The 20,952-nt window shown below is 42.5% G+C and overlaps 1 protein-coding gene across 2 annotated transcripts in view; it reads left to right on the top strand.

The window, feature by feature from the left end:
• Window positions 1-6,084: 6,084 nt before the first annotated feature.
• TANGO6 (transport and golgi organization 6 homolog) overlaps window positions 6,085-20,952 on the top strand; it is a 198,530-nt gene continuing 183,662 nt past the window's right edge. For both annotated transcript variants that reach the window (XM_027847693.1, XM_027847694.1), the window contains exons 1-5: window positions 6,085-6,163; window positions 11,976-12,622; window positions 16,181-16,297; window positions 18,223-18,364; window positions 20,508-20,644. In XM_027847693.1, the coding sequence (XP_027703494.1) occupies window positions 6,085-6,163; window positions 11,976-12,622; window positions 16,181-16,297; window positions 18,223-18,364; window positions 20,508-20,644 (1,122 nt within the window). The remainder of the gene's footprint in view (window positions 6,164-11,975; window positions 12,623-16,180; window positions 16,298-18,222; window positions 18,365-20,507; window positions 20,645-20,952) is intronic.

Raw genomic sequence — 20,952 nt, 5'->3', positions numbered from 1 at the left:
ACACTAATTTTTTCAAAGAAAGTGTTCATGATATAGAGGCATGAAGCTCATCTATAAGTCTTGGACTTCTCATTCTTCCTGAACCATGTTTTCCCATATCCCCAAATATTTCTCTCCATCCTTATCTTCACAGTACAGTCACCAAGTTTGAAAGTATACATTGATTGGATTTGTAGGGTCTTGTCAAGTTCTTTGCAGAATTTCTCTACTACATTCTCAGCAATGAATGTGAGGGCATGAGGTTCAATTATTTTCATGGCAGTCTACTTGCATGTTCTTAGTACTAATATAATAGTACATGACAACCACGAAAAAAATGTTTCTTGTTGAATTTTGGGGTAGGATAAAACACTTTGCCTTTCCAAGGAGTACCCGTGAGCCATCCATCCTTCCATTTAGCAGATATTTCCTTCTTTCCTCTGCTTTCTAGGATTGAGCTCTTCCAGGAACATGCCCTCTTAACTGGTCATTGGACAACAATCTCATGTTTAGATTACCAAATGCCATATTAATGGTTTTGTTTTGTTTTGTTTTTGTTCTCATGGGTTGCTGTAGCAAGGCATGAAAGGAAAAAGATCAATCAATACTTTGAGTGCTTTGCTCCATATTGCTTGATAATCTTTCAACAGCTACAATCATTGGGATAAGAAATGACTGTGATTTATAGTAAGAACATAGTCCCCAGTAAAAAGCCTGTGTAACTGATAACACTATAGTCCCAGGTTAACCTGTGTTAACCTAGAGTGTATATTAAGCATGTAATCATAATGATCATCTTTATATTAAAGCATACGGAGTTACCCTAGGTTCTTGATGTGATTGCATGACCTGACCTATTGTGTAAAAGATGCTTGTGACCTGGACAAGCTGAGTGATGCAAAAGGACGCTGATTTGTGCCATAATAAGCCTATTTACACTACACATGAATCGAGACCCATAAATAACTGAATTTTGTATCTCAAGGTCTCAGACCATACTGGGCAGACTGTAGACCCTACCTTTGCTTCTCTTAATAAAGGCTGATTTCTTTGCCCAGAAAGGCTTCCCAGTTTCTTTTTTACAGGCAATATACATTTATTAAGCGCTTACTATGCTAAGTGCTGGATATACAAAAACAAGCAAAAAAAAAAGATAGTCCCCGCCTTCAAAGAGCTCAGGTTCTAATAGATGCTAAGTGAAGGTGGGGTTATATTGGGGTGAAGAGGTGATGGTTGTGTGTGTGTGTGTGTGTGTGTGTGTGTGTGTGTGTGTGTGTGTGTGTATGGGGGGTGGTGTCGTGGTGTCATGGTGTCTGTCTGAAAAGTCAGAAGCCAAGCCAGAAGGTGAATGAAGTTTGGCCAGACTGGGTCTCTCCCCAAAATAGCGGCCCTGGGAAGAACTCACCAATGGAAGATTGTAATCTTCATGGTGAGAAGGTCAAAAGAGCAAATGGGTATTCCAGGGTGTGGAGACCCCAGGTGCTGAGGGATGTCCCAAGGAGAGTCAAGGTATGGTAGCCTGGAAAGTCAGAATTGAGCTAGAAGAGCACCCAAAAAAAAATTAACCACCAGGTGGCCAGCCTCCTGGTGATGTCTTTTCTGTAATTAACTAGGTTGGTTCTCAGAAAACAGATTTAGTCTGTAACTGGGGCCATGGATGGCAGAATGTGGCAGAGATGCCACAGTGCAGTGGCATAACTTTTGAGAACCTAGGGTAAGCTCTGTGCCCCCATGAATGATTGGGGTAGGACTTTATGGAAGAAAATTATTCTTCATTAAGTTCATTAACTGATGAAGAATAATTCCCCTCATTAACTCCTCATGAAAAGGGAAGAAATAAATATCTTGAGATGTGGGTGATGGGGTAGGTGAGGAGTCTTATGCTCCAAAGACATATGCTTTACAAGTATTATCTCATTTGGTCCTCACAACAACCCTGAGAGGTAGGTGCTATAATTATCCTCATTTTAAATATGGGGAAACTGAGGCAAATAAGTTAAATGACTTGCCCAGGGGTACACAGCTAATGCCTGAGGCTGGATTTGAACTCGGGTCTTACTGGCTCAAGGCCCAGTGCTCCATCCACTGCACCATCTAGCTATCTGGCTATATATGTGTCATATCCTGCCATTAGACTGTAAATTACATGGGAGAAAGGGCTCTATCTTACCTAAACTATATGCTTCCCATCCAACACAACGGGTAATTAGAAAATCTTTATTTAGCTGAATTGAAGCTTACGTGCCAAATGCCATGAAGGAAGAGGCTATTTGAGATGACCCAGAGAGTGAAAAGTGGGCTGAAACGCACAGTGAGGGGCACGTTCAGAGGCACGTTCAGAGTGATCTCAAGATAAACACTGAACAAATGGTAGATCTCTGGAAGCTTTTCAAAGAAGGTGAAAAAGCAGAGCAAAACAAAAACCTGGAGGGGGCGGGGCAGGTGAGGATGGGTCCTGGGTCCTGGGTCCTGGGTGAAGACCAGATTGAGAAGATGCACTTTGAGGCAGAGCTAAGACACTCATTTACCATCAGCTGTGGAGCTGCTGGCATCTGACAACATACCCTGAGTCCCCCCAGCTCAGACCCTGTGAGGCTAGCAAATTCCCCCCACTCCTCATCTCTTAATTCTGCCTAAGAGGCAACTGAGAGGTGCACGTGACCTCTGTTTGCCTCAGTTTCCTGAACTATAAAATAGGGAAAATAGTGGTTGTGAGGATCAAAGGAGATAGTATTTGTAAAGAGCTCGGCACAGTACCTAGGGTGGACATCCAGAGCTCCTCCCAGAGCTTCCATTTAAAGAGGGCGCCCAGAACAGCCACTTCATAATTTTCCACCAAAAGTTCATCTTCCTGCAAGATCACACCAACTCTAAAACTCACCCTCTGCATGTGGGGCCCCTCCCTCCCACTCACTGGAGAAGGTGGAGGGTGGACATTGGAGATGTCCACCAGGGCGGTCATCTCATTTCCCAACAGGCTTCAGGACTTCAATACTCTCTCACCTGGTATCAGCTTCTCCCTCCCCTGACCTTTTTCAGCTTCTTCCTAAATTAGAATGTAAGCTCTTTGAGGGCAGGGACTGTCTTTTGCCTTTCTTTGTATCCCCAGTGCTTAGCACAGTGCCTGGCACATAATAGATGATTAATAAATGTTTCCTTCCTATTGTTTCATTTCCATTTACCTCATTTCCAACCCTCATAGGCCTCATTCCAACTCTGGCTTTCCCTTCCATTCTCCCCTCAGAAGCCCTGTTCCAACATTTACAAGCTTCTCTTCATTTTAGATCTCTTTCTCTTGGGCTCCTTCTGGAATTCACAGCTGTCCAGCTCCCCTTAGAACCCTCCCCATTAAATATGTTAAATACAATTGTACATGTATAGCCTATATCAGGTTGCATGCTGTCTTGGGGAAGGGGGAGGGGATTTAGAACTCAAAATCTTATAAAAGTAAATCCAGCCTTAGACACTTAATACTTACTAGCTGTGTGACTCTGGGCAAGTCACTTAACCCCGACTGCCTCACCAAAAAAAAAATCTTATAAAAGTGAATGTTGGAAACTAAAAATAAATAAATAAAGGAAATTTTAAGAAAATAAAGTGAATTTTAAAAAAAAAAGCTTTCCCATTCTGGTCAAGCACAGTGGCTAGCTAGGTCCCCTTGGCTGAGACCACTGAGACCAGAGACCTGTGCCAATTCCCACCCTTAGCCCACATTACTGCTCTGGGGCTGTTACCTTCTCAACAAAGGAAGTAGGCTCCCCAGCTGTCACCTACCTTGGCCCTTCACCCTCCTGTGGCTACTACAAGGCAAAGTGCTCCTTATGGACTTGATAATTATAGGAATGGTTATGGGCTCAAAGTCTAAGATTCTCTCCCTTGCAGCAAGGAGGAAAGTAAATAAGGTAACCAATATCCGAATACGAATCGGGAACGTAACAAGCATTTTAATTTTCCGAAGGAAAGGGAATCCGAAGCAATCAAGAATCACAGAATGATTCGAACAGATTCTGATGACTTACTGTTACTAAAATTAGTTGCAAAGCTAGTATTCAGGCCAAGTTGGGGCGCAGTCTTTGCAAGGCTTCTAACTAGCCAGTTCCCGCATCACCTCCACTGAGCACAGCATGATCAATCACCAAGCTAGATCGTCTCTCTAGGGGCCTGTCTCTGATGCCAACCCTTTTCTTGCTCCAGAATCCTCTCCCTTGCATGGATGCTGCCCTTGTCTCTGTCAAAGACTTTCCACTTTGGTATTGCCGATTTTGAGGTTCATTCTATCCAAACAAATCACCCAATTTAGGTCCTGGGGGCTGTTACCTGGGGTCAGTCACTGGACCCAAGGTGTTCTTCCTTTCTCAAGGAGTTCAGTGTCTGCCCCACAGTTCTCTACACTGCTAATCTGCCTTTGTTCTAGGGACGTCAACACATGCTGATGCTCCCTCAGCCATGCTCATCTGCCAGTTATTTAGTCTCAGTGCAAATTACACACAGGGACAGTCGGACCCTTTATCGACAACCACAAGTAAATGTTCCATTTCCATTGTCCAGAATTCTGAGGTGTGTTTATCTTCCTGCGTTCCCTTTCTCCTTATGTTTCACTGCCCCTAAACCCATCCATCCCCCTCACTGTGACCACCAATCCCTCTGCTTCAGATTATTCTCCCACGCCATCACCTCTGCTCCAGCTTCAATGACCTCTCCCTAAAGCTAGCCAGTTCAATGCTCTCTTGGACTCTACTCTCTTCATCAATGCTTGTTGATTAGTTGTTGTTGTTTAGTTGTGTTTGAGTCTTCATGACCCCATTTGGGGTTTTCTTGGCAAAGATACTGGAGTGGTTTGCCATTTCCTTCTCCAGCTCATTTTACAGAGTGAAGTGACTTGCCCAGGGGCACACAGCTAAGTGTCTAAAGCTGAATTTGAATTCAGGAAGATGAGTCTTGTTGACTTTCAGGTCTGGCACTCTAGTGGCCCTGATTGATCTCTCTGCCTGTTTCTATCAGTAACATGGTGATGATGATGGAGAGGGCACCTCTGGTCTTCCTGATGCCCGAGCCCTGATGATTTTCACTACCTGCCTTTCCTGCCCCTACACTTGAGCTGCTGACCAGAGCAGGAGGGCATCACACAACTGGGTACACTCCAAGACCTTAGTCTTGGGGATTCGGGGACTTGCCCAAGGACCAGCACCAGCACCAGCACCATCGGAGGCAGCTTTTTGAGGCTGCTGTTTTCATTGGCCACCATTTCATCTCCATGGGGCATTCCCAGGAAGGAACTCCCTCTACCAGCCTGGGCTGGTACTTGTTCAGCCATCTGTAATCTTAGCTGCCTTGGACACAGAGAGATTACAGGTTTGCTCAGGGTCACAGATGAGAGGCCAGTTCCACTCCCTGGCCAGCCCTCTACAGACTAAGCCACACAGCCCGAAGGAAGCACTTAATGACTGTTTGACCAACAGGATTCAGAGAATTTGAAATTATAAAAATCAAAGAATCCATCAACCAAAAGATGTGGAAAGAACCATGAGAGAGAACCGATGGTGCACTGGATAGAAGGGATGGAGTTAGGAAGAAGCTGGGTTCAAGTTTCAACCCTGACCCCTATTGGCTGGGTGACCCTGGAAAAGTCACCTAATCTCAATGCCTCAGGCAACTAAGACCCTGATCCCCCCCTCCTCCCCTTCCCATTCTTCTTCTGTTCCTCCCCCTCCCTTGCCATCCTCCTCCTTCCCCCTTTCCTCCTCCTCCTCCCAGCCCTCCCCATCCTTACCCTCCCCCTTCCCATCTTTCTCCTCCCCCTCCCCCTTCCTCCCCTCCTTCTCTTTTCAGCTTTCTCCCTTTCCTTCTTCCCCCTCCTTCTTCCCCCTCCCTCCTTCCTCCCCCTCCTCCTGCAGAGCCACGGTCCAGGGCGGCTGCTCAGCCAGAGCAGTGATTGACAGCTTCCTCCTTCCAGGAGCGTGGCTTCCACGGCCACGGAGCCCGGCCCCGCCCTGATTCTGGCCCCGCCCCCGAGACAACCGCGCGGCCTCACTCAACATGGCGCCGACGTCGGCCCCTACGTTAGCAAGCGCAGGGGCGGCTGGGAGCCATAACGCCGCTGCAGTGATGGCGGCCCCCGGGGCGCCCGAACCCGTGGCGCTGGAGCGGATCGTGGGGGCCCTGAAGCTGCTGCTAAGCCCCAGAGGTACGAGGCCTGCGCGGGGCGTCGCTCGCTCCCAGGCCAGGCCGCTTGCCCCTTCCTCCCTTCCCCGCGCCCCGCCGCCCTCCCCACCCCGCGTGGCTCGGCTCGAGCTGCGGGCCGGCGTCCCCGAGAGGGAGCGAGGGTCAGTGCAGAGTCCGTTCAGAGTCGCCCCCTTGCGGACGGACGGACCACCCGCACAGCGAGCGAGCCAGGCTAGAGCCGAGTTTAAATCCTACCTCAGACACTTAGTAGCCATATGACATTCAACCTCTGCGTGCCTCAGCTCCCTCATCTGTAAAATGGGGATAATAATAGCCCTTCCTTCCCAGGGTGTTGTGAGCTGATAATTGTAAAGGGTTTTGCATGTAACTGCCGGCAGTGATCTTGGCGGTAGAGACGGGGAACTCCCGGGGAAGGAAACGCCCTTCACCAAGAGAGCTTAGCACTTTTTCTGCAGCCAGTGGCCCTGCACAATTGTCCAGTGCGTGGGAATAGGAATACTGGGAATAAAACAATTCCTGCTCCCCGAATAAGATCACAGATTATAGACTGGAGCATAGAGTGCCTACAACTTCAACACGCCCATTTTACAGATAAAAGAAACTGAGGCCCAGAGGAAGGAAAGTCAGCAGTTGTCAACTTTTAGTTTTAGTAAGTACCTTCTGTGTGCCAGGCACTGTGCTAAACTCTGGGGATACAAAAAAGAGGCAGAAGATAGTTCCTGCCCTCAAGGAGCTTACGTTCTAATGAGGAGACGACAGACAAATAAGTTTAAACAAGTTATGTACCCGATAAATAGGAAATAAATAAGAGAAGGGGGCTTGAAATAGGCTTCAGTAGGATACTAGATTACATAGAACGGGATTGAGATCTGGAAGGGACCTTTTCAGCCAGTTCCCCTGGATTTTACAGATGGGGATACTGAGGTTGGGAGAGAGGAGTGATGGGAATTGTCTGAAAGTTGGCCAGATTCAGGGCTTTTTCCATCATTCCCCCCAGACTGCCGCCCGCTTTGCCCACGTCGCACCCTTTTCAGGTCATACTCACTTCTGCTGGCCTCTGCCTCTTGTACCCTTGGAGACAAGGGACAGTATCTTAATTTCACGTCGGTGCCCCAGCACCTGGCCAGGTAGGAGCCCACTCTCAACAAGAAGCCTTTTCCTGTTCCCCTTCATTCAAGTGCCTTCCCTCTGACCTTTAAGTGATTTATCACTTGTTCGAACCTCATGGTTCACATGTTGGCCACCATTTTAGACTATAACCTCCCCGAGGGCAGGAATTGCCTTTTTCTTTTCTTTGTATCCCCAGTGCTTAGCACAATGCCCGGTCCATAGTAGGCACTTAATAAACACTCGTCGTCTAATCTTTGTTGAATAAGGGCACTGAGTGCAAACCAGTTTAGTGGAGGTGGAGGGTTTGGAAAGAGGAGCTGTTGGTGATTAGGATGGACGGGTTAGGTTGAAGTATATATAATAGGGGGGTATTGAATGCACCTTATTGTTAATGTACACTTTCTCTTGTAGGCAGTGGGGAGCCATTGAAGGTTTTTGAGTAGGGAAGTGATGATCAGAGTAGTGTTTTAGGAAGATTAGGCCAGTTTGGGATATAGTGGATAAAGATCGGGAGTTATATGCAGCCATTAAGATCCACATTCTAGTTTTGCCAGTGTGTCACACACTAGCTGTGTGATACAGGACAGTCATTTAACCTCTAAATGTTCTAAGCCGATGGTGGCAGACTCAGAGTGAAAGAGGTCACTAAGTACACAGGGATCTCTTCAGGCCACATATTGACTTAGAAAACTGCATATTATATATATATTTTTGTTGTATTTCTATTTATTTTGCTAAATATTACTTTTTTACTTTTTAAAAATTATTTATTTATTTTTAGTTTTCAACATTCACTTGTACAGAGTAGACAGAGGAATCAAAGATGTCATGTAGTGTAGAGGCTAAGATAATGGTGGCACCGTTGACTGAAATAGGGGAGGGAGGCTCATTTAGAGGAGAAGGAGGGTTCATTTTAGCCAGGTTGAATTGGAGATAATGACAGCATGTCAAAGTGGAAATATCTAGCAGGCAGTTAGAGGGTGGGGAATGGAACTCAAGGAAATCAGGACTCAAGACAATGGTTTGGGAATTCTCTGCAAAGAAATGATAGTTATATAGGCTTTTAGGCTTGGAAAGGACCTTAGAAATCATCTCTCCAATCCTCATTAACCTCTCTGGGCCTCAGTTTTTTTTTTTAATTAATTTGTTTTGAATTATTAACAATCACTTCCATAAGCCTTTGAGTTTTAAATTTTTCTCCACCTCCTTCCCCATGATGACGTGCAATCTGATATAGGCTCTACATATACATTCCTATTAAATATATTTTCACATTAGTGATGTTGTAAGGAAAAATTAGAACCAATAGGAGGAACCACCAGAAAGAGGAAACAAAACACAACAGAAGAAAAAAATAGCAAATAGTATGCTTCGATCTGCATTCAAACTCCATAGTTCTTTCTTTGGATGTGGATAGCATTTTCCATCACAAGGCCTTTGGAGATGTCTTAGATCCTTGTGTTGCTGAGAAGGGTTAAGTCTATCAACGTTAGTCATTGAACAATGTGGCTGTTACAGTGTACAACGTTCTCCTGGTTCTGCTCACTTCACTCAGCATCAGATCATACAAGTCTTTCCAGGTTTTTCTGAGTCAGCCTGCTCATCATTTCTTATACAGCATAATAGTATTTTGTTACATTCATATACCGCAACTTGTTCAGCCATTCCCCAGTTGATGGGCGTCCTCTTAATTGGGCCTCAGTTTTCTTCTCTGTAAAATGAGGGGGTTTGACTACTCTCTGAAGTCTGTTTTCAGTTCTAAATTCTAAGGCCATGACCCTCATTTTGTAAATTGGGAAATATGGTTAAAGCCATGAGATCTCCAAAAGGAAGGAGTTAATATAGACCAAAACAAATTGTTGAGGACAAAACCTTGGTGTTTACCCACTTTTAGGGAGTGAGAGTAGGAAGGGTAATGCTGTTGTAGGTGACAAAAGGAATAGTCAGAGAAGTAGGAAGGGTTTGTCCTTGTTGTTTAGTTGTTTCAGTTATGTCCAACTCTTTGTGACCCTATTTGGGGTTTTCTTGGCAGAGATACTGGAGCTGTTTGCCATTTCCTTCTCCAGTTCATGTCACAGATGAGGAAACTGAGGCGAACAGGGTTAAGTGGCTTGCCAAGGGTCCCACAGCTTGTGAGTGGCTGAGGCCACATTTGAACCCAGGAATAAGAGTCTTCCTGACTCCAGGCCAGGCACTTTATGTCCTGTGGTGCCACTTAGCTGCCCCAAGTTGGAGGTAGGGGTCTTTGTGCAGTTGGCACTAGGCTAGGGGCTGTGAATATAAAGACAAAATCTAAACCATTCCTGTTCTCAAGCAGCTTAATATTCTACTGGAGATTCAACTCCATCTTAGCATTCTTCTCTTTCTTCCCCTCTTTCCATCACTCTCATCCATAAAGACAAAGATGAAAAACTGTTTATGCTCAAAGAATTAGTTTCTCTGGATTGTGTTAAGTGGAATCTAAAGATGTTCAGACATTTCAGTGGTGTGTTTGTGGAAATCTGAGATGTTACACAACAGTCTTCCCCAGGAAGCTCCAAAGTAAATAGCGATTCACCCCCAATTTGGCTATCATTCTCTTTTTATAATTATATTTTATTTATTTTTAACATTCATTTATTTTTTTTCTCAATTACATGTAAACAGAAATTTTTAACATTTGTTTTTTTTAAATTTTGAGTTCCCGATTCCCTCCCTCCTCTCTTCCCTTCCTGAATAGGCAGGCAATTTGATAGAGATTATGCATGTGTAGTCATGCAAAACATTTCCATATTGTGAAAGAAAATGCAGGCCAAAAAAACCAAGAATAATAAAGAAAGTTTTTTTAAAAGTGTACTGCAATCTTCATTCAAACTCTATCATTTCTTTCTCTGGAGATAGATAAGTCCTATGGAATTGTTTTGGATCATTATACTGATCAGAGTAACTAGGTCTTTTATAGTTGATCATTGTACAATATTGCTTTACTGTGTATGATGTTTTCTGGTTCTGCTCATTTCACTTTGCATCAGTTTGTGTAAGTCTTCCCAGGTTTTTCTAAAGCATCCTGCTTGTCATCTCTTATAGCACGATAGTATTCCATCACAATCATATGCCATAACTTGTTGAGCTGTTCCCCAGTTGATGAGCATCCCCTCGGTATCCAATTCTTTGCCACCATAAAAAGAACTGTTATAAATATTTTTGTACACATAGCTCCTCCCCCTTTTAAAAAATCTTTTTGGGATACAAACATAGTGGTATTGCAGGGTCAAACGGTGGGCATAGTTTCATTCCTCTTTGGGTATAGTTCCCAACTGCTCTCCAAAATGGTTGGATCAGTTTCCAACTCTGCCAACAATACATTAGTGTTCCTATTTTTTAACATCCCCTCCAACATTTGTCATTTTCCTTTTCTGTCATAGTAGCCAATCCAGTAGGTGTGAGGTGGTACCCCAGAGTTGTCTTAATTTGCATTTCTCTAGTCAGTTGTGATTTCAAGTATTTTTTCACATGTCTATAGATAACTTTGATTTCTTCTTCTGAAAACTGCCTGTTTCCCTCTAATATTGGCTGCCTTGATTTTGTTTGTGGAAAAAATTTTTAATATTCATTTTTAAAATTTTGAGTTCCAAATTCTCTGCCTCTAGCCCCTCCCTCACCTATTCAGAAGGCAAACAATGTGATATCAGTTATAAATGTGAAGTCATGCAAAACATATTTCCATATTAGCCATGTTGAAAAAAAAAAGGCAAGAAAAATAAAGTAAGTGAAAAAAGTTATGTTTCAATCAGCACTCTCAGTTAATTAGTTCTCTGTCAGGAAGTAGATAGCATTTTTCATCATGGGTCCTTTTGAATTGTTTTGGGTCATTGTATTGATCAGAGTAGCAAAGTCTCATACTTGGTCACGGTTACGGTTACTGTGTGCAGTGTTCTTCTGGTTCTGCTCACTTTACTTTGCATCAGTTCATAGAAATCTTCCCAGGTTTTTCTGAAAATATCATCCTCATCATTTCTTATATTGGCTATCATTTTAAATTAATGTCTTTTAATAGTAACCTACATTATCTATAAATAATAATGTTCCATAACAATTCCTAACTTTTTGAGTTTTTGTTCTTCCTCAACCTGCCCCGCCAGGAAATCGGCTATTTACTGTCACCAGATATGTATACAAATATACATATACATATATATATGTATATATATTTACCTTATACTTAAAGAATCGTCTCATCCTCATGGCTCCATTTTGTTGTGACCTAGAGCAAATTATTTCGCTACGCTGGGCCTCACTTTCCTCAGTTGTAGAATGACATGACTGGTTGAGATAATTTCTAAGGTTCTTTCCAGCTCTTTAATCTCCTGATCCTAAAAGGTAAAGATTGCTACTCATTATAGGAATACCTGTGTTTAGATTCAACCAGATTTTCATCTTCCATTTCAGCACAGGGCAGAAAAACCCATTTTAGTGTTGGGTTTTCTTTGTGGGCCATGAAAAACTTTAGTTTTTGGTTGTTCTTGTTTTTGTTTTTGTTTTTTTTTTAGTGGTGTTAAATTAGTCCCCCCCGTGCCCAACATCTTCTTAATCTTAGATCTTATAAATAGTAATGTTTGTATATTTCTTCTATGGGTCTGCAATTTAAATCCCCGAAGTTTGTTATGCTTAAAGGGCAGTCTTCTGCTCCATGTCTAATTTTCCTTTTTTTTTTTCTCTTAAAGGATCAGATTCCAGTTCACTGCAGATCACAAAACACGATGTTCTGTTGGATACTTTAATATCTAACTTGTCAGCTTTGGACAGAAAGTGTGAGGAGGATCCTCAGTGGAAGGAACTGAAGAGCTTGCGGGATGAAATAGCGATGAGGGCAGACTGGCCGCAGAGCTCTCTGGACGTTACCTGGAGTTTCACTTCTCAGCTTTTAGTGTTGCTGCTATGTCTGAAACAAAGCATGGTCCTGCTGGCAGCTCACTTCCACCCACCGGACCCAAATCCTAGAACTGCAGAAGCCGCGCCTGTCCTAAGTCCCGATACGCTCAGTGTCGCTCAGCAGAAGACGGTTCAGTCAGCTTTGCAGTTTGTGGTTACCTTGGGCATTTGTCCCTTTCTTCTGTCTGGTGTTGGAATACCCCTGCGATGCCGGACAGAGTTTGGTGCTGTGATTCAGGACGTCGTCTCTTTTGCTGCTGCGCCCAGTGCGATTCATAGACTGTACACGAGTTGCATGGTACTGCTGGATATTGCAAAACACGTGTCCCTGGGCAGCCTGATTCTTGGTCGCCATTTTGGAGACATTGCAGCGGGGCTGTGCCAGCTAGGATTCTGCCCCATGAAAGGAAAAGATGAACAGGCAAAGCCTCTGCAAGAAGTGAGTTATAAAGAACGTGTGTGTGTGTGTGTGTGTGTGTGTGTGTGTGTGTGTGTGTGTTTTGTCTAGGAGTAGTACCAACCTGGCACCCTGTCCTACCTTCTCTCTTCTCTCACTCTCCCCAGCTAGTACCCTTGTTGGCAGGTCTGGGGGTGTTATGAGATGGAGACCAGCTGTGGCCATCGTGCTCAGAGTTGGGGGAGTAACCCTGGAGTGGGGGAAATACAATGATACTGAATGAGCCCCACTGATGTGCTTCCCATTTATATAAATCAATCACAATGATGGCATTAACTTTTTTTTTTTTAGTGTTCCTTTTTTAAAAAAAATTAATTTATTTTGATTTATCAACAATCACTTCCATAAGCTTTTGAGTTTTAAATTTTTCTCCCCCACCTCCCTCTCCAAGATGGTGCACAATCTGATATAGGCTATACATATACGTTCCTATTAGACATATTTTCACATTAGTGATGTTATAAGGAAGAATTAGAACCAATAGGAGGAACCACCAGAAAGAGGAAACAAAACAAAACAGAAGGAAAAAAAATAGCAAATAGTATGCTTCGATCTGCATTCAAACGCCATAGTTCTTTCTTTGGATGTGGATAGCATTTCCCATCATGAGGCCTTTGTAGAGGCATTAACTCTTAATCATGAAACATTTAGTAAATGAGAAGGCAAAATCAAGGAAAATCTTACTGTAACATTGACTAAATAGAAGAAAATTAATAATAATCAAAACACAGCAGTCCACCGTGGACCTGAGTCATGTTCTCCCACCAATTCACACAGTGTTTCTGGGCTGGAGAGTGGATGCAAAGGGGTAGAAAGCTAGCTGTGAGGCCCCGGAGTGGAGGAGTCCATGCGGCTGTGGGTCGCTTGTGGCTCACACTGGCTGTCTGTCATCTTTTTAGGGGACGGTCTGCACTACTGCTCCTCCTCTGAGCCTCTTTGTTCTTCTGCCGGACACAGCCACCTCTCTGCAACCCCTGGAGAGCTGACGCAGTGTTAGGCCTCTTTAGCTAACAGGAGCTTAATTAAGCCTGACATCTGCAGAGCTTGCCCAGGCTCTACCCTGGCTTAGTATAGAAGCAGTGTGACACTCTTTAAGTGAAAAGTAGTTCCCTTTAAACCTGGAAACTACAGACTCTATTGTCTGTGGACTTTGAGGTATTTTCTCCTCTCTCAAGTTCATAAGGGTGCTAAGGAGCAAGTCTCCCTTTCCTGCCCCAGGATACTGCTTTCTCTAATCAGCTCCCAGCACTAGAAGTCTGTCTCTAGTGTCCCATCTCATCTGTGCTCAGCTCCATTGGGCAATGTGTCTGGTCTTCCATCTTCTGGCTTCTGTGTCTTGCTTATATGATCAGCTTTTCTTGTGGCTTCTCAGCCTTCTCATGGATATCTCTAGCTTAGGTTGGGAACACAAAATCCACAGTTCTGTCAGGCATGAAACAAACAGTGAATATGCAGTTGTTCCATAATCCTAAAATAGCTGTTTTTGTTTTGCTTTTTTTTTTTTTTTAGTGAGGCAATCAGAGTTAAGTGACTTGCCCCAGGGTCGCGCAGCTAGTAAGTGTCATGTGTCTGAGGTCAGATTTGAACTTAGGTCCTCCTGACTCCAAGGCCAGAGCTCTATCTACTGCGCCACCTAGCTGCCCCCTAAAATAGCTTTTTGAATCATTTCCCAGAAATAAACAGCCATATGTGAATTAGCTACTGGGAAACATAGCACTGCCGCCATCTTTACAGCCAGTTAATACTCTCGCCTTGAGGGACAGCTTGCACCTGGTCTGAGAACACTCTATATCTTTCCTTAAAAAATCTGAAGGTGGGGCAGCGAGGTGGCACAGTAGATAGAGCTCCGGTCTTGGAGTCAGAAGGATCTGAGTTCAAATCTGGCCTCAGACCAAACAATTGACACTTACTAGCTGTGCGTCCCTGGGCAAGTCACTTAACCCCAGTTGCCTAAAATAAATAAATAAATAATTTTTAAAAAATCTGAAGGCCAGCTTTCCTCTCAGATCCTCTGAGAACTTTCTTATTCTCCTCAAGCTCCTTTCTCTGTTTCTCACATAAATGACTTTTTTTTTTTACTCTTTCAGTAAATAAAAGGTTCACATAAGAAAGGGGAAGTACATTACATGAATAATAAGTTAAAGAAATAGAGTCATTTTAAAATATATCTTCTGGGCAAGGACCAACAATGTGTTATGAAATTTTAGAATGTTGTCACAGTTCAGTCACACTGCTCTGAAATTTGAAAACAAAATACTTAAGAGAAATGGATCCTTTTATAGAAGTTTCCAGGTGCTACTCTTTCTTTTTATGAACTGAAAGATCATGTCTTTCTATTATACCCTAGCTAGTGATGGCAAAGTCTTTTATCATCTCCATGACCCTATTGGCAGATGACTAATGTAGGCTATTCTTTGGAATCTCCCAGTTTCTTGCTATCAACCAATCAGCAAGCATTCATCCATCACCCTTCTGTATACTCAATACTGCTTTAAGTGCCCCGAGGAATAAAGAAATAGTAGAAGCCAAAGGTTCCCCACCCCTGGTGTAAGCTATTGTTTGTGCTCTTAAATAGCTGACAATCTATTCACCAAGAGAATGTACATACACACATACCAAACAATGCCATTTTTTAAAATTAAAAATTTTCAGCCTGATTTTAATCTGTTCTTAAATATACTATTATGCCTGTAGAGGACTTTAAACTTATTTCAAGTTTAAAAATAGATGTATATGATATCAGCTCTATAGTGTTTTAAGACTTACAGAGTGTTTCACGAAAGTTATCTCATTCGAGCCTTACAGCCACTCTGTAAGGTGGGTGCTGTTATCCTATTTTATAACTGAGGAAACAAAAGCTGAGTTAGGTTAAATTACTCGCCAAGGGTCATACAACTAGTAGTGTCTTAAGGCAGAATTTGAACTGAGTCTTTCTGACTAGAGTCCAGTGCCTCGCTGCTATGTGAATGAATTTGCCAATCTGAAAAATCTAAAAGCAGGAGTAGAGCCTGGCATCAGGCTGCGTTCTTAGTCTTAGGCATTTAGCTAAGATACATTTCCATCATAAAACTGCCTCTGACAGTTCATGAGGGACATTTGTGACCATTAGTGGGTCTGTCCACCAATGCGAAGGTTCATCCTCAGTTCCGTTGGCAGCTGATTTTGAAAATCTTGCCTTAATTATGAGTCCTGGCCTCCTGCCTATGCTTCCCAGAGTGTAAAGGAAATCCCTGGTCAGGGTTGAGTGCCCCAGTAGAGGAAAGGGGCAGGGTCAAGGGGAGAGCCAGATGGGGGAAGGTGGAGAGGGAGAGGGATAGGAAAAGTGAAGCAGAGAGTGCCTGTGGGGAGTGCCTCAAGCGGGTGGTCAGAAGGCCATGGTGTCACGGACCTGAAACTTACTGCTTGCCCATGTTGTGAGGTCAGTAATACACTAGGGGGAGACATCACCTCATTGCAGGCCATGGTCGTTTATTCTCTAACAGTCTGGTCCGAGAATAGCGAATATTTTGTTTTGAAAACCTTGACTTTTGTTTTTTTTAGGGTCTAAAGGAAGAAGAAAGGACTCGGGCCAGAAAAGCCTTGCGGAGCATTTTAGATCAAGTCTACCAACCCCTGGTTGTTCGGGAGCTGATTATCCTCCAGGGAGGATCTCAACAGGTGCTTAGACCATAGCCTGGGAGAATTGCATTAATGGAGACGTGTGCTATGCCTTTTGCCCTAGGGGTGATTAATAGGAGATTGGATAATTGGAGTACTCTGTTTAACAATTTATAATTTAGTGGAGATGCTGTACCCTTCAAGGTCACTTAATGATATTTATTTAACTTGTTCCAACAAGGAGCAAGGGACAGGAAACTTGAAACTAATTAAAATGGAATCTTCTTTTAGATGAGTAACGGGGTTGTGGTTAAGAGAACTTTTCCCAAGGGAATAGCAGGACCATTTTTTAAAAGATTTATTGATAAGATTTTTATTTAAAATTTAATTCTCATTGAAGCTAGATCATCTGTTTTCACAAAGAGTTAAGATATTTTCAAAGAAGAATTCTTTGTTGGAAGCATTTTGGGGATATCAGTCTAATGGGGAATTTGACTGCATTAAAATCAGATAATTAAAAATACACTTCTCATCATGAACCAAATAGTCCCAAGTTTAAGAAGGGTCCTGCTAAGCCTAAGATATTTTTCTTATTAATTTCTGAGTTCTGTAAAAATATTCTTTCATTACCATATTATTTATTAGAAGGCTGTTGTAGTTATTTAGGACGCTTTGTTTTTAGTTCCTAAATATACTGATATGTCTAGCTAGGTGAGTGCAATTGGAGTGGTGAGTGTTAGGGTTTTGCCCAGAAAATGGTCTACTTCTGGATTTGATATTCCCATTACTTAGTATGGCCAAGGTTCTGTGTTTTATTGAAGATGAAAAATGAGACAACTGATGCTGATAAAGTTCTTTTTAAAAAAAATTTTAATTTTAAATTATTAAAAATCTTTTTTTCTTGTTCCCCCAGTAGAAAAAAAAAATTGAAAAATAAAGCCTTTTATAACAAAAATATAGGGTCTAGCCAAACAAATTCTCACATTGACCATGTCCCAAATAAAATATGTCCCATTTTGCCCCAATTCCATCACCTCTCTGCCAGGGGGTGGATAGCACGCTTCCTGGAATTGTGGGGGAATCTCTGAGCTGTGCTTTTAAGCCATTCAGAGCTGTCTTTACAGTGTTGTTGTTATGGTATAAATTATTCTCCTGGTTCTCCACACTTCACCCTGCATCAGCTCATACTTCCCAGATTTCTCTGAAACGCTCCCTTTTCATCATTTCTTACAGGACAATTATCTTCCAAAACATTCAGGTACTATAATTTCTCCAGCCTTTCCTCAGTTGATAGATATCCCTTCAGTTTCCAATTCTTTGCTAGCACAAAAAGAGCTCCTACAAATACTTTTGTATAATATAGTCCTTTTCCTCCTTGCTCTCTTTGGGGTATGGGCCTAGTGAGGGTATCGGTGAGTCAGAATATCGCTACAGCTCCCTCACTTTTTGGGCAGAGTTCCAATTGCTTTCCAGAATGGATAGACCAGTTCACGGCTCTGTGAACAGTGCGTGAAAGTAGCTGTTTTCCCACAGCCCTTACAACTTTTATCATTTTCTCTTTTCATCTTCTTTGCTAGTCTGATGGATGTGAGGTGGAATCTCAGAGTTGCTTTAATTTTCATTTTCTAATCATTAGTGGTTTAGAGCATTTTTCCATATGTTTATTGATACTTTGAATTTCTTCTTGAGAAAACTGCCTATTCATCTCCTTTAAGAAGGAATGAGGAGCTTTCACTAATTTCTGTAAAGGGCTTTTTTGTTTTTGTTTTTGGTTTCAGAAAAAGATATTGCTTTACTTCCTTTACAAAGTGTCCCAGGAGTCTTCATGCAGCTTGAGACTTTTAAAGCTGACGGCTACTCGAAGATTTTTGGTACACCTTACACATCTCATCTTTCTGTGTTAGGATACAGTGCAGTATTTTCCAAGTTTCACGTCTCACTATTATTTTTATGACATCCTAAAGCCTTGTCCCCCATTCCTTCAGACAGGCTCGGATATGAAAACCCAGACTAGTGCCCGGGCTCCAGCCTGGCTCCGACGTCTTTGTGGACAGCTGCTTTCAGAAAGGTTGATGAGGCCCCATGGTGTTCAGGCTGTGGTCCGGGGCATCCTGGAAGGAGCCGGTGGTAAGAAATCAGATATTTCCATTCTGCATTCATTTTCTTTTTAGTTCACATTTAGGATAGATCATGGGTCTTTTAGCATTTGTCTTAGATGAAGTGCAAGAAAGCCAACTGAAATAATTAGCTTACATTGTGGGTAGGAAGAGGCAAGTTGGGAGTTCACCTGGATTTGTTGTGTCCTTGACACACATGTACCATCTGTGTGACCAGGGGCAAATCACTTAACCTTCCAGTGTCCCAGGCAGTTTTCCAAGTCTATAAGCAGGAGAAGGCAAACCACAGCCTGCCTGTTATTGCAGACACAATAAAACTTTATTTAAAAAAGCACCAACCATTCTTAGCTCAGGCAGTCCAAAAATAGGCAGAGGGCTTGATTATAGATTGCTGATCTCTGTGGGTAAAGGTATTTTTGTACATTGGGAGTTCTCCATGCTGAAGAAATCACAGGTTGAGATGAAGACAAAAAAAAAGTTCCTATTTCATAATAATTCATTTTTCTACTATTAATCTAAAATAATCGTAGATGTAATCTATTTTGGGCACATTGTTGTAGTGGTAACAAATCTGGATTTGATTCTCAGCTTTGCCACCTCTTAGCTGTGTTATTCTGGATAAAGTCACTTAAAACCTGTCATGTCCACAGAAGAGAAGTAATAATTCTGGCCCTATTTCTCTAAATTGTTGTGAGACTCATCAGAGATAATTTATGTGAAACTGATGTTTATAAACTGTAAAATATAAATATAGAATATTCTTTTATTAATTATGTTTACTCTTGTTGTTTACTTCTTTTTAAGTCATGTCCAACTCTTCTGTGACCCCATTTGGGGTTTTCTTGGCAAAGATTCTAGAGTGGTTTGCTATTTCCTTCTCCAGATCATTTTGCAGATGAGGAAACTGAGGCAAACGGGGTTAAGTGACTTGGCCAGGGTCATATAGCTAGTAAATGTCTGAAGCCAGATTTGAACTCAGGAAGACTCATCTTCCTGACTCCAAGCCTGGCTCTCTACCCACTGCACCACATAGCCGCCCATGTTCACTACCACTACTCATAAAGTATAGAGCTGTGTGTGGCACGGATGCAACATCCTTTTAGGGAAAAGCAGTTCCCTTTATACTGGGGATCTACCAAGTTACTCAGGTATGCTTTCTGCAGGTTCTAAGGGATTTTCTCCTTTTGACCCTTAGAGAGCACTAAAGCAAGCCTTGGAGAAGTTTCTCCTTCTTCAGGCTCTAGATGGTGCTAGAGAGTAAGTTAGCTCTTCTCCAGCCAGCATAGAAGGCTAAGTTCTTTAATCAGCTCTCAGCATCACATCTTTCTTCCAGTCCTATCGGTTCTCTGTATCAACTGTAGAACATCAGAACTGTTTTTTTCTCCCCCTCAGGCTGCTTTTCTCTGTGCTTTATACAAATGTCCACATTAGAAAGGGGAAGTATCTCCTTCTCATAGTTGCTGAACAATAGATGAGCAGATATTAATAATTTACAATACCAGAACAATTCATTACACAGACATTCCAGGGCATAATGGCAAAGGAACTGTGAAATTCTTTATGAAAAAGAACTTTATTTGTGCAAGGGTGCTAAAGATAATATTACTTCATGACCAAAAAAACAGTTCTTTTTAAGTCTTTTAGGAATGTGTCTTTTTAAGTTTGGAATCTTGAAGATTCCTATAAGGTGCTGTTTTGTTCTCAAACTTCTGAGTGAGTATTTGTATTCTACTAATCTTAGTTACTTTTCTTTTGATGGGTAGAAATTAAATACTTTGTTGAGCAGTTAACTTTTTGATGATTTTTAAAAACTCTTCAGTGTTAGATAAGAGAGAGGTCACGGGAGTAACAAACTGCATGTGACAAAAGTGGGTAGGACTCACAAAATTCAGTAGCTAGAAATGTACTGCTGCTCACCCTGTTGTGCATCTGGGAAGGGTGAGTGGCCAACAAAATAGGAAAAAGTCAGTGTTGGCATGCATTGCATTAGGTTGCATTAGGCAAACATGTTAGCATGCATTGCATTAGGTTGCATTAGGCACACAGATTCCACACTTTTATAAATGGTTGAGGAACAGAGTCCTCTTTTTCCCCTTCTTTGGTCTTAAGTACGTTCTTTGAGTTGATTTGATGTTTTCATCCATTGGGAACAGCTGGAGCGGCTGGTGGTGCTGGTGCCGAAGCAGCTGCTGCGGACTGGAGGAAGTGTGACATGGTTGCTAAAATTCTGGCCTCCTGCCCCCAACAGTCCCTTTCCTTAGAAGATTACTATCAGCAAGTCTGCCCTCAGGTAAGTCATTATTGCCTTTTACCACCTGAAGGCTCTCCACTCTTTTCATGAAAGGAGCTTTGAGCATCCCAGAGCATCTTCTGATGGGAGTAGGAGAAAAAAGGAGGATAATACATTAGTCTGTTGTGAAAGGGCACTCACTCTCCTTTGGAGTCTAATGGCTTCTATGGGGTCTAACACCCTCAATTGGCCACAATTGAGGTTGGTCATTAGGTGAGAACCCACAATGAGGCATTCTTGAAGGACTGATTAGTCTTTCTTCAGGCTTGGAATCTCCAATGGAAGTTGTCATCTTATTCCTGATCTTT

Source organism: Vombatus ursinus, unplaced genomic scaffold, assembly GCF_900497805.2.
Source record: "Vombatus ursinus unplaced genomic scaffold, bare-nosed wombat genome assembly UNPS02005286.1, whole genome shotgun sequence".
NCBI classification, from domain to species: domain Eukaryota; kingdom Metazoa; phylum Chordata; class Mammalia; order Diprotodontia; family Vombatidae; genus Vombatus; species Vombatus ursinus.
This window is presented reverse-complemented; position numbering and strand designations above follow the sequence as displayed.